At 51.9% G+C, this 17,168-nt stretch overlaps 1 protein-coding gene across 1 annotated transcript in view; it reads right to left on the bottom strand.

The window, feature by feature from the left end:
* Nucleotides 1-17,168, bottom strand: part of CACNA1I (calcium channel, voltage-dependent, T type, alpha 1I subunit) — a 112,689-nt gene that overhangs the window by 76,969 nt on the left and 18,552 nt on the right. The window contains exons 3-4 of the mRNA XM_010833752.1: nucleotides 16,740-16,851; nucleotides 15,134-15,267 (exon numbers count right to left, since the gene is read on the bottom strand). Of these exons, the coding sequence (XP_010832054.1) occupies nucleotides 15,134-15,267; nucleotides 16,740-16,851 (246 nt within the window). The remainder of the gene's footprint in view (nucleotides 1-15,133; nucleotides 15,268-16,739; nucleotides 16,852-17,168) is intronic.

Raw genomic sequence — 17,168 nt, 5'->3', positions numbered from 1 at the left:
CACACACACACACACACACACACCAGCCGGGGACAGCCACCCCAGGGCAGGCAGCTAGGCCCAGCTCCAGCCCTCCCCTCCCCTTCCCCCATCCCCACTAATGCAGACCTCCCCCTTCTGCCTCGTTCTATTCCATCCTGACAACCGGCTCGGTTGGTGCCTCGCTGCGTGTGCTGGAGGTGGGGGGCTCCTCAGCCATGCCAGACGGAACCCACCCAGGGACTACATTCCAGGAGCCTCGGGCACACCTCTGAGCTCCAGCAGGTGCCGGTCCAGGATTTGTTCACGTCTCACAATAAAAATAAATAGCTGCATCACAGGCAGAGGGGTAGACAGAGAAAAGAATGGATTTTGAGGGCCTCTTGCGTGTGTTCTCATTATTCACCTGAGTTAACCTCCTGAGCGCCCTCTACATCACTCAGATCCTGCCTCAACCCTCTCCTTGCTCCCCTGGACCAGGGCAGACCCACGCTTACAAGCCACACAGGGCTCGCTCCGCGCTGGGAGCCCTCAAGACAGTCGTGCCTGGTCCCTGACTCCCCCGCCCCACTCTGCCAAGCGGGTTCCGTGCTGTCGATCCCCTCTCAAAGAACCTGCAGTCCACAGTCTGGGACTAAAGCTTCTTAATTAAGTCAGGAGCATCCACCGTGGCCCTGACCCAGGACAGGCTGGAGGGCAGGAATGGGAAACTACAGATGCCCTGCGTACTCAGGACCGATGGTGAAAAATCGGGTTCACCCTCCTCATGTGTTTCTCTAAAACAAGCCAGGCTGGCCCCTGCCTCCTGAGTGCAATGCAAGTTATGACTGGATGTCACCAAGGCTCACCATAACCGAGAGTCAGTGAGCCCTAGGATCTGAACACCTCCTAGACCCCAGCCCTCTCATGGAGGCTGATCTGACTCTTGTCCCATCTCTGAAGGGAACTACACAGCCACAGCCTGGCAGACCCAGACCAACACAGTGGCTCTGCCCCTTCCCTTCACCTCTGACCTCATCCTCTACTGCAAAAATCCCCCTGAGAATACGTCAGTTGCAAGCCCCCGGGTCCCCATGGAAAAACTCCCCCAGAGAAATTTCTTGAAGAACTTAGTGCCAAGATCTTGGCTCTGAGCTTCCTGGCAGTCGAGTCAAAAGGGGAAATGTGATGAGTCACTGAGTTCATGGCAGCATGATTGATCTTGGCCCTGGGAATTCCTCTGCCTGAACACTACTCCCAGGTCCTAACTCTCTGTGAACCTATCAGGGTGTCCTGCCGCAGCCACATCTCCTGTCTAGGGGAGCAAGACCAGGTGTAAATGCTTTCAGAGGTAAAGAGTAAATAGCAGGTACACGGTGAGGAATCCAGCAGATCTCACAGTTCCCTGAGAGGAAGAGGATAGAAAGCTGCATATTGGACCAGGATGGGGAGACAGGCGCCAAGCGAGGGGCCGGGAGGTAGGAACTGCAGGTCTGAGTCTCTGCCCTGGAACCACACCGTCCTGATGGTGACTGTACCCACCAGCCCAACGTGGACAGTCACTGACAGCCTCAGCACCCTGCCCCTGCCCAGCCACCGTCCCTCTCTGCTGACAGCTGCAGCAGCCTTGGTGAGCCCAAAGCTCCTGAAACGCAAAGCTAGCTGTGTCACTCCTGGCTTAAACCCTCAATGGCTCCCCACTGCCCTCAGAACAAAGTCCAAGCCCCTGAGCAGGGTCTTCATGGCCCTGCAGTCTGGCCTCAGCCCCCTTCCCCCACCCCTTGCTCCAACTCCACACATCTCGGGCACCAGGAGCACCGAGCTCACCAAACACACTTCCCTGTCCCTTTCCTTTGAGTGGAGCCATCCTCCGTACTCTCCGCCTACAAGACCCCCTCCTCCAGAAGTCCTGCTCTCCCCTCCCTGCACCTCGGGCTGCCCTCGCCCCTCTGGGCTCTGGTTCCTCCCACACTCTGTTCACAACTCCAGTCTGGCTTGGGATCCCCCAACACTGCCTCAGCCAAGGACTCAGGAGACTCAGTTTATTTGGGAGGTGATCCCAGGAGGCCCAGAGAAGGGGCAGAGAGGGAAAAACCAGCAAGGGGCTGTTCGTGAGCAGGTTACCCTGCAAACACAAACGGGGTGCAATCCCAGTGGGGACCCTGACAGGCTGTGTGCATCAGACCTGGACCAGCCGGGGGTGGGGCCGAGGTGTTATCCTTGGACGACCGGCTGGATGCTGGCCGGGCATCTCTCAGACACAGCCTGCTCCAGCCCCACCACACAGAGCTGGCACAGCACTGACTCGGGAATCTATGCAGCACGAAGAACACCTGGGACGGAAGAAGCCACCTCCCGCTTCGGGAGAGCTGAAGGAGCATTCTCCCCCCAGCCGACAAAAGAGAAGGGGAAGAGAGCTGCTCTGTGGGTGAATAACCATCCGGCTGACTTCCCTCAGGCCCCAAGTAAGACATCACTTGAGGGAGTGAGAAATTAATCCCTAATTACACAGTTACTTTATTGCGCAGCTTCAGTGCTAAAAGTCTAAAAAAAAAAAAAACCAACACCCCCCCCCCCACTACCTCCTGCCAGCTCCCAAGCGCCTAATTAGGTAAGTAATTTTGCTTTAAAGCGAGCACATTCGTCCTGACATCACCCCTGGAGGAGGGTGACTGCACCCAGCTCCCGGATGGGGTGTCGTCTGGGGAGAGGGGCTCGGGTGTGGCCGTGCTGAAGTGTGGGCCATGCCAGAGTGGGCAGGCAGGTTGGACACCTGCTCTTAGGGCCCTCCCCACGTATTCCTGCTAAGAAGCCACCCCCTTGTACTGTTCCCCTGGTTCCCAGGAGGAGCGCAGAGACCCAGGCCTGGTCTACCGCCAGACACCAGCCCCCACGACCACCACCAGCCACCGTGACTACTTCAGGATGGGCCGTGAGGAGCTGCTGGCCCTTGAGCCGGGACTGCAGAGGAGAGATGCTCTACCTGGCTAAGCCACCACCAGGAAACCCGGAGGCGCTAATGGCCATCTTGCCTCCGTGGTGGCCGGAAAGCTCTGCCAACACAGAGGAAGGCGGAGGCCAGAACCAGGACAAGGCAGGATCCTGACCATATGGCTGGAGCACTCCTCCCCAGCTGCACCCGAACCGTGGATCTGTGCTCTGTTCTGCCCAGGCACACGAGCCAGCCCCTTCCCTTTGGGGCCTAGGTGTCATGTGAACTGGTTTCTCTCCCTGGCAACTTGCAGGGTCCTGTTGCTTCAGAGGGCTTTCCGGAGCACTTGCCGTGTGCCAGGCACTTTATGCCCCTTCCCCTGGAGGGAGTAGGGCACCCACCCCAGAAGCTGAGGCACAGACAGAACCCAACTGAGCAGTGGGGGGCCCAGGAGCTCTGCATGACCTGCCCCCCACACTTCATCAATCATCAGGTCAGGCAGAGCAACTGCCACAGCCAGCCAGTAAATCGGACCGGCAGCATTTGGAATAGGGCCAGCAACGATGGAGGCTGTGTTACCCGATGTTTAGAGCACAGAGCCTGGGTTCCAATCCCAGCTTAGGGTTTGCACCGGGTGACCTTGGGCAAGTCACTGAATTGACCTCATGGGGTCGAGGAAATGCGTTCACATGTGGATTCAGCACCTAGGGCAGGGTTTGGCACATGAAAGCCAGCCATTATTACATCACAGCCTTATTTGCTGCCTCGGGGCACACTGGCCCACAAATCACATGCTACCTGCTTAAACCCTCCCTGGATCCCACTTCCTCCCGGGGGGAGCCCAGGCGATAAGAGCCTCTGGAGGCTCCCCGACCAAGACTCCATCACTGCCCACCATTTGCCCTGCAGTCCAGGAACACCCCGGAGAAGGCAATGGCACCCAACTCTAGTAGTCTTGCCTGGAAAATCCCATGGATGGAGGAGCCTGATGGGCTGCCGTCTATGGGGTCGCACAGAGCCGGACACAACTGAGCGACTTCACTTTCACTTTTCACTTTCATGCATTGGAGAAGGAAATGGCAACCCACTCCTGTTCTTGCCTGGAGAATCCCAGGGACGGGGGAGCCTGATGGGCTGCCATCTATGGGGTCGCACGGAGTCGGACACGACTGAAGCGACTTAGCAGCAGCAGCAGCAGCAGCCAGGAACACCCGAACGTCTCAGTTTCCCAGAATACACCAGCAGACATGCCTCAGCATCTGTCAGCCTCTCTCCCTGGGACGCCCTTCCCAGCTTTCAGATCCCACCCCAGGGCATCTCTGGCTCGAAGGGGTGCTGTCGTGTCCCTGTTCCTCAGGTCATGGCTCAGAGCCCTAGTTAGGTCCCTAGCCCCTCATCCAGCACCTGGCTTGGAGGCAGCTCCCCCTGCCAGCTTGTCAAACAAATAACTTGAGGGACAAGATCAGAAAAAAAGAAAAAAACTAGGAGCCGACAAGAAGCAACATAAAATGACTGAGACTTAACATCTTTCCAGGAAATACCCCTCCCAGGAGATGATTTCTGAGTGTTACTGATAAAAATAGGGTGTTTCCTCAGTCTTTACAAGGGACTCACAGGGGCTTTCTTAAAATGTAATGTAAGATGTAGCTAATGGAAAGGAAGCTGAGATGCTGGAAATGGCAACTCATCTGTCAGGAGGCAGCTCTATGATGACTCAGGCTTGTGTCGGGTGGTAACTAGACCACCAGCTTATGCTACTGTCTCAGCACCCAGCACATAGTAGGTGTTCAGTGGAGGGAGGGCAGGCGGGAGAGAGGAAATCGTGGAAAGAGAAAATTAGGGACTGATAATGTTAACCCTTGACTCTGGCCAGTGTTTTATGATTGGTGGGTCGTTATTGCCCAGATACCATCACACAATTCTTATGAGACCAGAATAAAGTTTCTTTCTTTTTTGGGGGGAGGGGATTGCACTGGGTCTTCATTGCTACATGTAGGCTTTCTCTAGTTGCAAGTAGGGCTACTCTTCATTGGGGTACGCGGGCTTCTCACTGTGGTGGCTTCTCTCGTTACAGAGCAAGGGCTCTAGAGTGCAGGCTCAGAAGTTGTGATGCATAGGCTTAGTTGCTCCACGGCATATGGAATCTTTCCAGACCAGGGATCGAACCCATGACCCCTGCACTGGCTGGTGGATTTGTATCCACTGTGCCATCAGGGAAGTCCAAGAACTGGGTTTCTTAAGCCTACCTGACAAACTGATGGGCTGAAGCCAAGTCAGGCCAAGTTCAGAGTAAAGGAGGAACTGGGGGCCACAAAAGAAATTTGGGGACCTCGGCAGCAGGAGACCCTGGACCATCTCTCCACAAGGCTCTATGCAGGGGACAACACTCACTGGCTTTATCTCTGGGTAGAGTTGCCAAGTAGATAGAGGATGCCCAGTTAAGTCTGAACTTCAGGCAAACAGTGTTATCATTTTTTAGTATACATCCCAAATATACCTCCTGACTGCCTCCCACAACATTCAGCTCCCTTACTCCAGAGTAGTCTTGGCACCACGGCCGGTGGGCACAGCTGCTGGAAACCAGATAGGGATTCTTTTGGCTCCACCACAGCCTCAGAGAAAAAAAAATCCCTCTTCCGGGACTCATCCCACATCCTTCTGAGAGCTGGTGAGGTCGTCCAAGTCCTCCAGGGCAGAGCGACTGGGATCTTTTGGCCTCTGAAAGGGTAAAACCCTTCATGTTGTGAGTCAGCATGTAGTTGTCCCCAGAACCTGAACACATCACACAGTCCCTACAGGCTGTGTGACCTGAGACAGGCTGCTGATCTCTCTGAGCTTCCATTTCCCCAGTTGGGAAATGAGGTTAACAACCTCAAGTTCTCAGGACAGTGGGGGAGTAAGAAAGCACAACTCAGTCAGGAAACCTGAGTTCTGGCAACCCACCTAGGCATCATCACTGATTTGTGCCTACCTGGAGCTTCCTTCTCTGCTTGTAGGGTAACAGTTCTGGGATTTGCCAAATGCACCCTCCCCACTCTCTGACCATGTGGTATGAGAGAGGTCAACCTCACACCTGGCCCAGGACATAGACCTTGCCCTAGGTCTGGCCAATCAGAGTGCTGCCTCATTTAGGCTACAGTGATTGGCTGAAAAGCAGAGACATTACTTTGCCAACAAATGTCCATCTAGTCAAGGCTATGGTTTTTCCAGTGGTCATGTATGGATGTGAGAGTTGGACTGTGAAGAAGGCTGAATGCCAAAGAATTGATGGTTTTGAACTGTGGTGTTGGAGAAGACTCTTGAGAGTCCCTTGGACTGCAAGGAGCTCCAACCAGTCCATTCTAAAGGATATCAGTCCTGGGTATTCATTGGAAGGAATAATGCTAAAGCTGAAACTCCAATACTTTGGCCACCTCATGCAAAGAGTTGACTCATTGGAAAAGACTCTGATGCTGGGAGGGATTGGGGGCAGGAGGAGAAGGGGACGACAGAGGATGAGATGGCTGGATGGCATCACTGACTCGATGGACGTGACTTCGGGTGAACTCCGGGAGTTGGTGATGGACAGGGAGGCCTGGCGTGCTGCGATTCATGGGGTCGCAAAGAGTCGGACACGACTGAGCGACTGAACTGAACTGAACTGATTGGCTCAGGGATGAGCACATGACCCTTTCCAGCCAATCCAAGCCAACGAGGCTCTCTCCCACTCTGCTTAGAGTGGCTAAGGAAGCAGAGGTGTCTTTCTGTTGAACTGGAGGGAGGAGTTGTGCTCTTCTTCTGCCCATCCCGCTCCAAACCAGAGGAAAGCTGCCATGGATGGAAGTCCTTGGTCAGAGGACTGAGAAGAGCTGTAGGATGGGAGGACACACCGCCTGGTGACATCTTTCAGGATTCTGGATTGAGCGGGTCCTAAAGTCAGAGACCCCTCGACTTTCAGGAAAAGGGATAGTAAGCTTCTTTAAAAAAGGTTCAGAGGCTTCCTGTTCGTATAAACTGAGAGAATCCTGACTGATTTATGACTGACTGGTGTCTGGCTTGTCAACCTGTAGCCTGAGAATCTCTGGTGATTTACCCCCTACCCAGTCCTCCATGTCATCTAGCATCCTGTTTCCATGGAAACGGGTCGGAGTGGTGATCATCATGCTGTCTCTCCCACCCACTTTATTCCATATGCAAATGAAGAATCATCCACACCAGGACTTTCCCTGGAACCTTCCCAGGTCCACACCCACCCAAGGGCCAATTCAGCTAAAAGAAAATGGCCCCAGATGCCCCAGCTCCGCAGGGACACAAAGAAACAGAACAAATATGGAGCTTCCCCTCTGTGCTGGCCCTGGAGCCAAGTCCCAGGGGCTCCAGGACGCAGGCTCGGCCTTGGCCTTGCCCTTGCCCTGGGGCACGCAGGTCCTGGAGTAGACAGACCTATAGAGCCCAGGATAAGTCAGGGTCTAAACTCATAGAACCAAGAGGATTCTACCTAGGCCTGCGGACATGTGCCATGCTTCCTTGACCAGAGATCATGCACATAGAGCCGTGCAGGAGGTGGGCGGGCAGCAAAGGCTTCTGGAAACAGCCCAGGGGTGACCCTCTCACACCAGTAACCACAGCAAGTCTGCTAGTGGGCACCAGCCTCTGCGGAGATTACATGGGTCGGTAATTGACTTTAGATTTCTCAGCAGATCACGTACATCCCCAGACAGCCCAGGCAGGGCTCCTGAGGCTCCAATTAGGGCTTGGAGACATAGTAGGGCCACAGCTTTGGCCAAGAGCAAATGAAGAAACACAGACTGTAGGAGAAGAGGGTGGCAGACTCTGAGAGTTGCCCACCCAAAGTGCACTCTCTCTCCTTCCAATCTTGCCTAGCCCCAGGGAACAATTCTTGATTGATTTACCCAAATTCAATGATGTTTTCTATTCTCCTAGCTTCCCTTGCAGCTAAGCACAGCCATGAGACCCAGTTCTGGCCAAGTGTGCTGGGATGGGGAAGGATCTAGAAAAGAAAATGTTGTTTTCCAGATCCAAGTAGATACGCACAGCTGGCATAGTCCTGTCTCCCTCCACCCTTTCTGCCTTCAATGCAGACATGACGCCCACAGCTTCAACAGCCACCTTGTGCCCATGAAAAGAAGATCTGGAAAATCACAAGGACGTCAGTCCCCACATCACAGAGCCATCACTGGTAACCGCTGACCTCAGAACGTCATGTTATGTCGGGAAAAACATCCCAGCATTTGCGCTGTGGTCAGATGTCCTGTGAACTTGCAGTCCAATGCATCCCTGACAGATACACCCAGCAAGTTACAGAGAACCAGGATTCAATGCCAGCCCATGGAGCCAAGCTGCCTGGATGCAACTCCTGGCTCTGCCCCTTACCAGGTCTGTCGTGACCTCGGGCAGGTCACTCCCTGTTGCTGTGCTCATCTGTGAAATGGAACTGACCACAGGGCCTCCCTCACAGTGCTAGTTTGAAGATTAGGCCAGATAATGCACAGCATCAGGCCTACAGTGAGTACTCCGCAAACAGTAGATGCTCTTATTTTTTTTTCACCTGGATAATGCCTAAGAGGATTCAATTCCTTTTGCTTTTTAAAGTCCCACTGATGGGCCACTTTGGACAATAGGAACTCTCAGCAAGCAACCACAGAGGGGACAAGCCTACCTGATCTCTTTAGAAAGCTCTAGTTCAGGGATAAGGAACAATTCTTATTGACATTTTGTTGCCCGAGAGCTTGTAAGAGTCGGGTTGGAGAAGCTGCTCCCCACGCACTCTGGGGAGAAGCTGTTTCCAGGGCACGATAGATCCTGGCCCAGTCCCTCCTTCTTCCTCCCTGGCCAAGGTGCAGAGTTCCTGATGTTAGCGCTATTCGTGTTAATATTATTAACGATGACAGAAATTTTTACGAGTCCCCACTGTTTCATTGACAGAGCACATCTGCTTATCTTGAGAATTAATTCAGATCCTGGGCACAGATCAGAGACAGAGCCCTCCCCAGGCCTCTTCTCCTTCCTGTGGTTCCCAGAACCGGGAATCATGCTCACCACTAGAAGGACTCCTGATAAGGGGCTCTCTGAGGGTCAAAAGAACCCAGACCCACCTGGGCATTTGCATAAAATGCAGATGCCTAGGTCCTCTGTACCTGCTGGGTCAGGATCCCCTGGATGAGGCCCCAGAATCTGTAGTTTAACCTGTGCCCCAGTAACCCTGTGGCTCTCTTAATTTCAAGGAGCAGAGAGAAGGGGTACAAGGTTGCACATATGTTTAAGAGCCCATTCCTGATCGGCTCATGCTTATCCTTCAGCAGCTTCACTTTCCACGCCAAGGCCTTCTCCAGGATACCATCATAGTCAAAAGCTTTTAAGGGACATCAGACTCAAGGCCACTCCTGTTCCCTGAGCTCCTCCAAGGCGGGGCCCACACCAGCCATGACCTTGGCAAAGGCACTGGCTCAGACTCATTCTAGAAAGGTCCCTACCAGCCCAGCCCTACAGCCCTGGCTCACCATACCCACCCCTCCTCCCAGACACCAGTCATCAGAATTCTTGGGAAAGACTTTAACAGAGGAACCCAGACCCCTCTCCACAGCTGTCAACGGCCAGTTCATGTGGTTTTATTTTTTTGGTTAAGGGAGGTGGCAGTATTACCAGTATGATGCAGCAAGGGAGATATATAGATAAAGAAAATCTCAAGTTCAATGAGAATGTCATTGAATATTTCATGACCTCCTAATGGACTAAGGCAGAGAAGCATAGCTTAAATAACACAATGAGGTAGGTTCCACTATTGCCCACTGATGAGTGGGGCTTTGTCCACACTGGAAGAGCCTCTAGTGAGGTGCCCAGGGCCTCACTGTCCTGGGCTGATCAAGCACAGGAAGAAAATGTAATGAGTGATGGAAACAAGACTCCAAGAGATCATTGTAAGATGAAATTAATAACAATAAATGCAAAGGTGGGTATTTGTGTGTTTTTTAAAAAATCACCTGTGTTCAGTTCCAGGGGAGAAGAGGCCTGGCTTGCAGACTGCACACAACCTAGGGGTGGCAGAGAGTGCAGCCCCTCCGCAGGCCACACTGCCACCCGGTCCCAGGAGAGGGCAATCCCTTTTCTCTCCCACAAGTCATCAGTGGGAAGCCGGGGTCCTTCCCCCCGGCCAGGGACCAAGACCGCCTAAAGTAGGTCCAGCAGGGGAGGCCACCTCCCCTCCTTTGACAAACAGTGGGAGAGGCTGGAAACATTCTATGTGGGGAAGGGGAGACTCGGGGAGGAAATGAGCCGCTTTCGAATGTGTGAAGGCTGTCACGAGTCTTTTGGGGACACCCCTGCCGCAATGGCAATCCACTCCGGTATTCTTGCCTGGAGAATTCCATGGATGGAAGAACCTAGTGGGCTACAGTTCATGGGGTTGCAAAGAGTCGGACACGACTGAGCCACTAACACCTCTGGACGGTCAGGGCCCTGCCCCCTCTCTGCCTCATCTCTCAGCACCCACCCACCCATCCCACGGGTCCCTGGGCTCTGACAGCCTCCTCTTCCTCAAACAGCCCCTCCAGGCCCCCTGCGTGCCGTCCCCTCTACTGATGACACCCTCCCCGAACCCCTGCTGGTCAACTCTTACCCCCAGGCCTCTCTTCCTCAGGAAGCTGTATACAAACCCAGTCCATGCCCTCATGGCCCTCTACACTTTGCTGCAACGGCTTTGGTCCCAAGTAGAATTTATCTAGAACTTTATTATCTGTTTTATATTGTTTCCTAGATCGTGGGCTTTATGAAATCACAGCAGCATCTGTCTTGTTCCTTTCATGTGCTCCCTGCGTAGCACCTGGGGTGCAGCAGGTGCTCAATAAATGCTGACTTTGTCAATGAGTAAGTGTCAAGATCTACCATCGGGCGGGAGCTACAGGAAGACAAATTTCAAACTCCTTGAAAGAACTTTCCAGCACATTAGGCTGGACATGAGTTTGAGCAAACTCCAGGAGACAGTGAAGGACAGGGAAGCCTGGCGTGCTGCAGTCCATGGGGTCGCAAAGAGTTGGACACAACTTAGGGACTGGACAACAAAAGCTGTCCCAGTTTGCAACTGGCTGCCTTGTGAGTTGCCCCCAGTGGCAGCACGCAAGCAGGGCTGACTGGATACGGAGGTGAAGGCTCTGACCTCTGCAGGCACCTTCCAGTGTGGGGGTTCTGTCTCCTCTGTCACTTGAAAAGGGAGCCAGTAATTTGGGGATAAGGAGGAGCAGGAAGGAAGAAAATGTCCTCAGGATGACAAGCCTGTTGCTCAAGAAACAGGACATTTATAGCTGCAGGCTTGGGTGGGACTGGGTGAGGGGAGCTGGGCTCTGAAGCCCAGGCTTAGGGCTCCCCATCCTGCCTTCTGCACCCACACCATCCCTAGGCACAAAGGACAGGAAGGACCCAGAGTTCCCAGCATCCCACATGGGGCTGTTCATGACTCACAAAAATGTCTCTGTTGAGCCCACTGCCAAGCCAAGACTGGCTACATTACTCCCAGGACCCAGGGCTAAGTGAAAACGTAGGGCCCCTGTTCAAAATGTATTAAGAATTTCAGAACTTCTCTGGTGATACAGTGGTTAAGAGTCTGCCTGCCAATGCAGGAGACGCAGGTTGGATCTCTGGTTCGGGAAGATCACAACTGCTGAGCCCATGTGCTGCAAATACCGAAGCCCAGGCATCTACAGCTATGCTCCGAAATGAGAGAAGCCACCGCAATGAGAACCCCACGCACTACAACCGGAGCCCCTGCTGGCCCAAACTAGAGAAAGCAGGCACACAGCAACAGACTCAGCGCGGCCAAAAGTAAGAAAAAATAATATACAGTGAAATCTTTTTATGAAGAGAATTGCAAATATTACGTGTTAACACACATATACGGAATCTAGAAAAATGGTATAGATGATCTTATTTGCAGAGCAGAAATAGAGACACAGACGTAAAGAAGAAATGCACGGACACCCAGGCGGGGAAGGGGTGGGGGGGAGAATCGGGAGATGGGGGTTGACAGAGATATGTCGCTACATATAAAATGGGGCTTCCACGTCTAAAACAGGTAACTAACGAGAACCTCCTGTGTAGCACAGAGAACTCCACTCAGTGCTCTGTGGCGACCTGAATGGGAAGAAAACCCAAAAGAGAGAGGATATATGTATGCACATGGCTGATTCACTTTGCTGATACAGCAGAAACCCACACAACGTTGTAAAGCAACTATCCTCCAATAAAAAAATTTTCAAAGAAAGAATTCCATTGTGGAAGACCAGCAACCACTAGAAAAAGAAAAAAGAATTTCAAACTGATGAAAGCAGAGCATTAACCCAAGTATGGGGCCCTATGGGGCTGCACATGTACCCAGCCCTCCCTGACCCCCCAGGAGGCTGCTGGCCTGTGGACCCCATCCCCGCCCCGTCTCCACCCCAAAGACCAAGAGAAGATGTCAAACGGAGACCTCACCACAATGCTGAAGCCAGCCCAGGTCCTTAGACCACTCAGTTTAGATCTTTATTGTCTTTTTTTATAAATATGAGCAGACAGAGGGGAACCGCTAAGCAATAGAGGAGACTCTTCAAGGCAAAAGGGCAGAGCGGGGGCACTCATGGGAGGCAGTCAGTGGAGCCAGCAAAACAAATGACTTCCCTGAAATAGGAGTTAAGAAAAATCATCCTAAAATTTGGAACTTCGGCAAAGGAAGGGCAGCATTTCTCGTGATATCATTTGGAGCATTATTTAACAGACCCATCTAAAGATTATTTCATTATCTGGGGGAACACACCTTGGTCTGATTCACTCTTTACTGTTAATTAAAGGTCTGGCTGCTATGAAATTACATGTGAACTTGGAGGTATTTGTAAGTGGTTTCTGCCCAATATAAAAAGATAACCCCAAAGATTACGGTTTTATGACCCTATAAGGCCATTAACCAGCTTTGATTCTAAGCACCTCATATCCCCAGGTTTTTTTTTTCCATTGCCTGTTTTTCTGGTTCTGACGATTACCATCCTGCTGATTCCTCATTAATGAGTCGAATAAATCTGTAATATACATGTTCCTTCTAAGATTTGTGTGAGGGTAATTTTTTTTAACTTTCTGGAAATTATACTTTGACTTCAGGATCAGTAAAGCCTAATTTGTATCTACGAAGAGATGTGAGTGAATATTGCATCCATAAAAACAAGCTGCTCTGAAAAATAAGAAATTCAAGAGCAACAAGCGATCCTGAGAATTAAAAAGACACAGAGGAGATGAGCACTTCCATTAGGGGCAGTAAATTGAGAAAAGGACATTGTTAGTGATTCAGAAGGCCAAGTCAAGGAATTCTTAGTACAGATGAAATCTGTAAGAGAGGTGAACGAAACATGCAGAGAATAGAGAGATGATGGAAATAACCACTTACTGGGAATTCTAGGAGAGAGCAGAGAAGAATGGCCAGTCACCAAACAAGATACGGAATAATTTTTTTCTGACCTGAAGGATGCACAAGTCTTGAGTTCCAAAAGGCCCCACCAGAAGCGATCCTTCACTTAACACCTGCCCTTGTGAAATGTCTGAATTCTGAAGGTAAGGAGAAAACTTTCAAGCTTCTAGCAAAGAAAAAGCAGGTTTCTCCCAACAAAGAAGAACCAGATCTATAGTGGCCTCGGCTGCAATATATGGTGTCGATTTGGACAGTACCACACACAGGGCTCTGAGGGAGAAAAACTTCGAGTCCAGTGCAGTGCAGACAAAAACTGCCCTTCACCCACCAAGGTCAAAGGGATATATGCGTGGACAGGCAAGACTGAAAAACGACACTATCCAAGCACCTTTTCTTTTTATTGAGTTGGTCAAAAAGTTTGTTCGGATTTTTCCTTAACATGTGATGAGAAAACCCAAATGAACTCTCTAAAAAACAAAACTACTTAAGGATGTCCTCCAGCCAAACCAAGATGAGAATGAGAAGGAAGAATCTGACAAAGAGGGTGACACAGCTCCCACGTAGGGACCCAGTTTAACTTCTAATTTGGTCTACATCATCACTGATAATGTGGCTGTGGAACTGAATACAGCGCTGAGGACAGGGTACTGTCACGTTCTAAAGAACACCAGTGAGCAACCCACGGCCCTTCAGGACACATCCACAGAATTCAGTGTGTACATGGTGATACTGACTTCCCATCTCAGCCACGTGCCTGGCCACCCTCCCTGCAACTTCTCAAGGGCATCACACACATATCTTGGCACACACATGTATGCAAATAAATGCACATGCTCTCAAGGTCACTGACACGTGTACACACTCACACACACACTCGTGGGTCTCTAGCCTTTTTGTCCCTGCTTTTCACTTCTGCCATATTGACCATTACTGGGCATGGTTAACACCTGTCTATCTTCCAGCTGTTGTGTGTGCGTCACCTCCTCAGGCAAGTCGTCAAATCCCCAAGCCCCCAGCCTGGCCCAAAGATGCTCTCAGAGAATCATAACTCTTTCCCAGGACCCTGGTCTCAGCATGTGGCATGCTCACCCATGTAGCTGCTGAATGCCTCTCTCCAGATGGTACTTGGGAAGGATAAAGTTTATGTCTAGATTTGCCATCCTTCCTGCCCCGCATTGAAGACAGTGCTGACACTTAGTAGGAGCTCAGTCAACTGCTGACTGTGGAATGAATGTGTGGATGGGCCACCAGCCTGGCTTAACCCAGGAAAGGAAGGACAAGGCACAGAGCAGAATCCAAGATGCTCCAAACAGTTTAAGTTGTCCCCTGACCTCTTTCTGACTATAGCTAACATCTTGGCAGAAATAACCACAGTTTGGGGTCAGACAGTAGAGTCTGTGCTGGATCTCTAACTTGCTAAGTGATCTAGGATGATAATAATAATAGCTCACATTTGTTGGGTGCTCACTTTAATGGAGCTGGCCTTTGTTATACATTATCCCCATTTCACAGATGAGGACACTGAGGTTTAGAGAGGTTAAGTAGCTTTCTTAAGGTCACAGTTAGTTAGTGTAAAACAGATCCAGTATCAGCTGACAGTGCAGGAAGACACACAGTTCACCAGAATGAGGGGGAAGGAATGTCTGTTTGTCCAGGCCATTCAGGGAAGGGACATCATTCCTTCCATCAGAGAGGCCCAGGAGGAATCCAGACAATAACACACAGCTTCATCATTATTACCCAGAAGCCCCAGAGATTATTTACATGATGTCTGGCATGCATCAGGGGCTAGGACCTGTCTGATATGGTCTACCTACCCTGCCATGACAATGAAGAAATCCAGTCGGTTCCATGTGTCCCCAAGGTAGCACTTCTTGCCAAAAATGCCCAGGGCCACCATCTTGAGCACCATCTCCATGGCAAAGAAGACAAAGATGAAGTCATCGAAGACCTGCAGGGGCAGGAGGAAGACAAGAAGCAAGGGACAGCGTGAGGTCCCAGATCAGGACGCAGCGTTGGAGCCACAGTGTGAGGTGGGAACATGGGGATGGACACCCGGGCCCAGGGAGAGACCTGGAAACATCTTCTCCTGGTCCGGGAGAGAACCTCAGAGATCCTAGTCCAAGGCATTCGTTTCACAGAGGAGGAGACTGCCCAGGGTTTTCCAGGCCCCTCTATTTGTTCCCTAAAAGCAAGCATAATGACAAGGGACCCAGATGGGAGTGGGCAAAGGGGGGTCTCCCTAATAATTGCCATGCCCTGGGCTAGACCTTTGCCCTGCATTCTCTCTTCAGTTCTCTGAGTGACTCCTTGAATGCTGCCATTTTACAGATGAGGAACCGGGATCTCAGACTGCTTCAGAAACTCGCCACAGTTCCCACAGCAGTGAAGGGAAGAAATGACACTCAGGTCTCCCTGACTCCTAAACACACACGGAAGGAGCTTTCTCAAAACAGGCCTGACACCTGCAGTGGGCACAGGTCCCTGTGATGTCTTCCTCTGCTCGGAAAGGAAGGCCCCAAATACGGCCGCAATCACGGGCTCTGTGAGCGTCTATTTGCTGAGGATGGGACCTGGGTGGAATCCCTCTTTCCAGAATCAATGAAGGTTGAATTCAATTCAATTCAGCAAATGGACGCTGAGCACCTTCTCTGGGTAGCTCATAGGCTGAGTGTTGGGGGCCCAGAGATGAATGCTCGCTAAATTCACCACCTAGTAGGGAAGCCAGTCTAGTACTCACTGAGGTTAATAATGGGTTCTAACTCCACCCAGGACCCTGGGGCCGGCCCAGGAGCTTGTTACCCACTTGGACCCCAGACCCACCTCAGAGATTCTAATTCTGTAGGTTTTGTATGGGCCAGGGGTCTGGATCTTGAACATGTACCCCCAAAGGAATCGGAGAAACTGGGCTGCTTGGGAACCTCTGAGTCCTGTGGGAACACAGGAAGCAGAGGGCAGTTCCTCTCAGGAGGAATCTGAGTTTCTAAGGGAGACAGAATTAGATGTTTCCACATCTGTAAAATGGGTATAGACCTAACACCCTGCACTACAGGTGTACATGTGCCACAGGGGCCAAAGGTCAGGCCTCCACCTGGGATCTCTGTGAGATGAGAATAGGAGAGGTCCAGGAGGCGGCTCCTAACGGCATCAGCATAGTGATGGAGCTCGGCCTTTATCCCGATCACTGGGCGTGAAGGGCAAGGCTTTCTTCAGGGAGTGTCAGGTCACTTGTGCTTTACTGGATAGTGGGTTGGGGATGGGGAGACCAGGAGGAAGTTGGAGATGGGAGAAAAGGAAGGGCATGGACTAGGGCAGAGGCCTCGAGACAGAGAGGAGAGGACAGGAGGGAGAGAGGATGGAAGAGACGCAGGTAGGACCAGCTGGCAGTGAGTGGGAGGGGCGGGGCGGGGCAGCCGGCCTCACCTGCAGGATCTTGCAGCGCTCTGACAGGCAGTCCATGTCGTCGCACGGCTGGTACATGCCGAGGGTCACGCAGTTAAGCAGGATCACCAGCATGCTGATACATTCAAACCACGTGCGCACCAAGTCAAGGACACAACAGCTGGGGGGCCACTCCCCCACCACCAACACAGATATCCACCCCATTGCCCCCCAGGTGCCTCCCCTGGTGGGTCAGTGCCTATATTTTCAAAGACCTTTTAAACAGCCTACCCCGACTCCTCACAACAGACATGGCCAAACCCACCAGAGAACCTGAACTCCACTAAGCCACCATCTGCCAGGATGCCCTCCCCATGGCCCTCCTCTGACCTCTTTGCCCCAGCCTGAATTTCCCCAGAACCAGAAAGGAAGAGGTCCCCAGAGGCCTGACTGGGGGACCATCTCCAGACT

This window comes from Bison bison, unplaced genomic scaffold (genome assembly GCF_000754665.1).
Source record: "Bison bison bison isolate TAMUID 2011002044 unplaced genomic scaffold, Bison_UMD1.0 scf7180017863885, whole genome shotgun sequence".
NCBI classification, from domain to species: Eukaryota; Metazoa; Chordata; class Mammalia; order Artiodactyla; family Bovidae; genus Bison; species Bison bison.
This window is presented reverse-complemented; position numbering and strand designations above follow the sequence as displayed.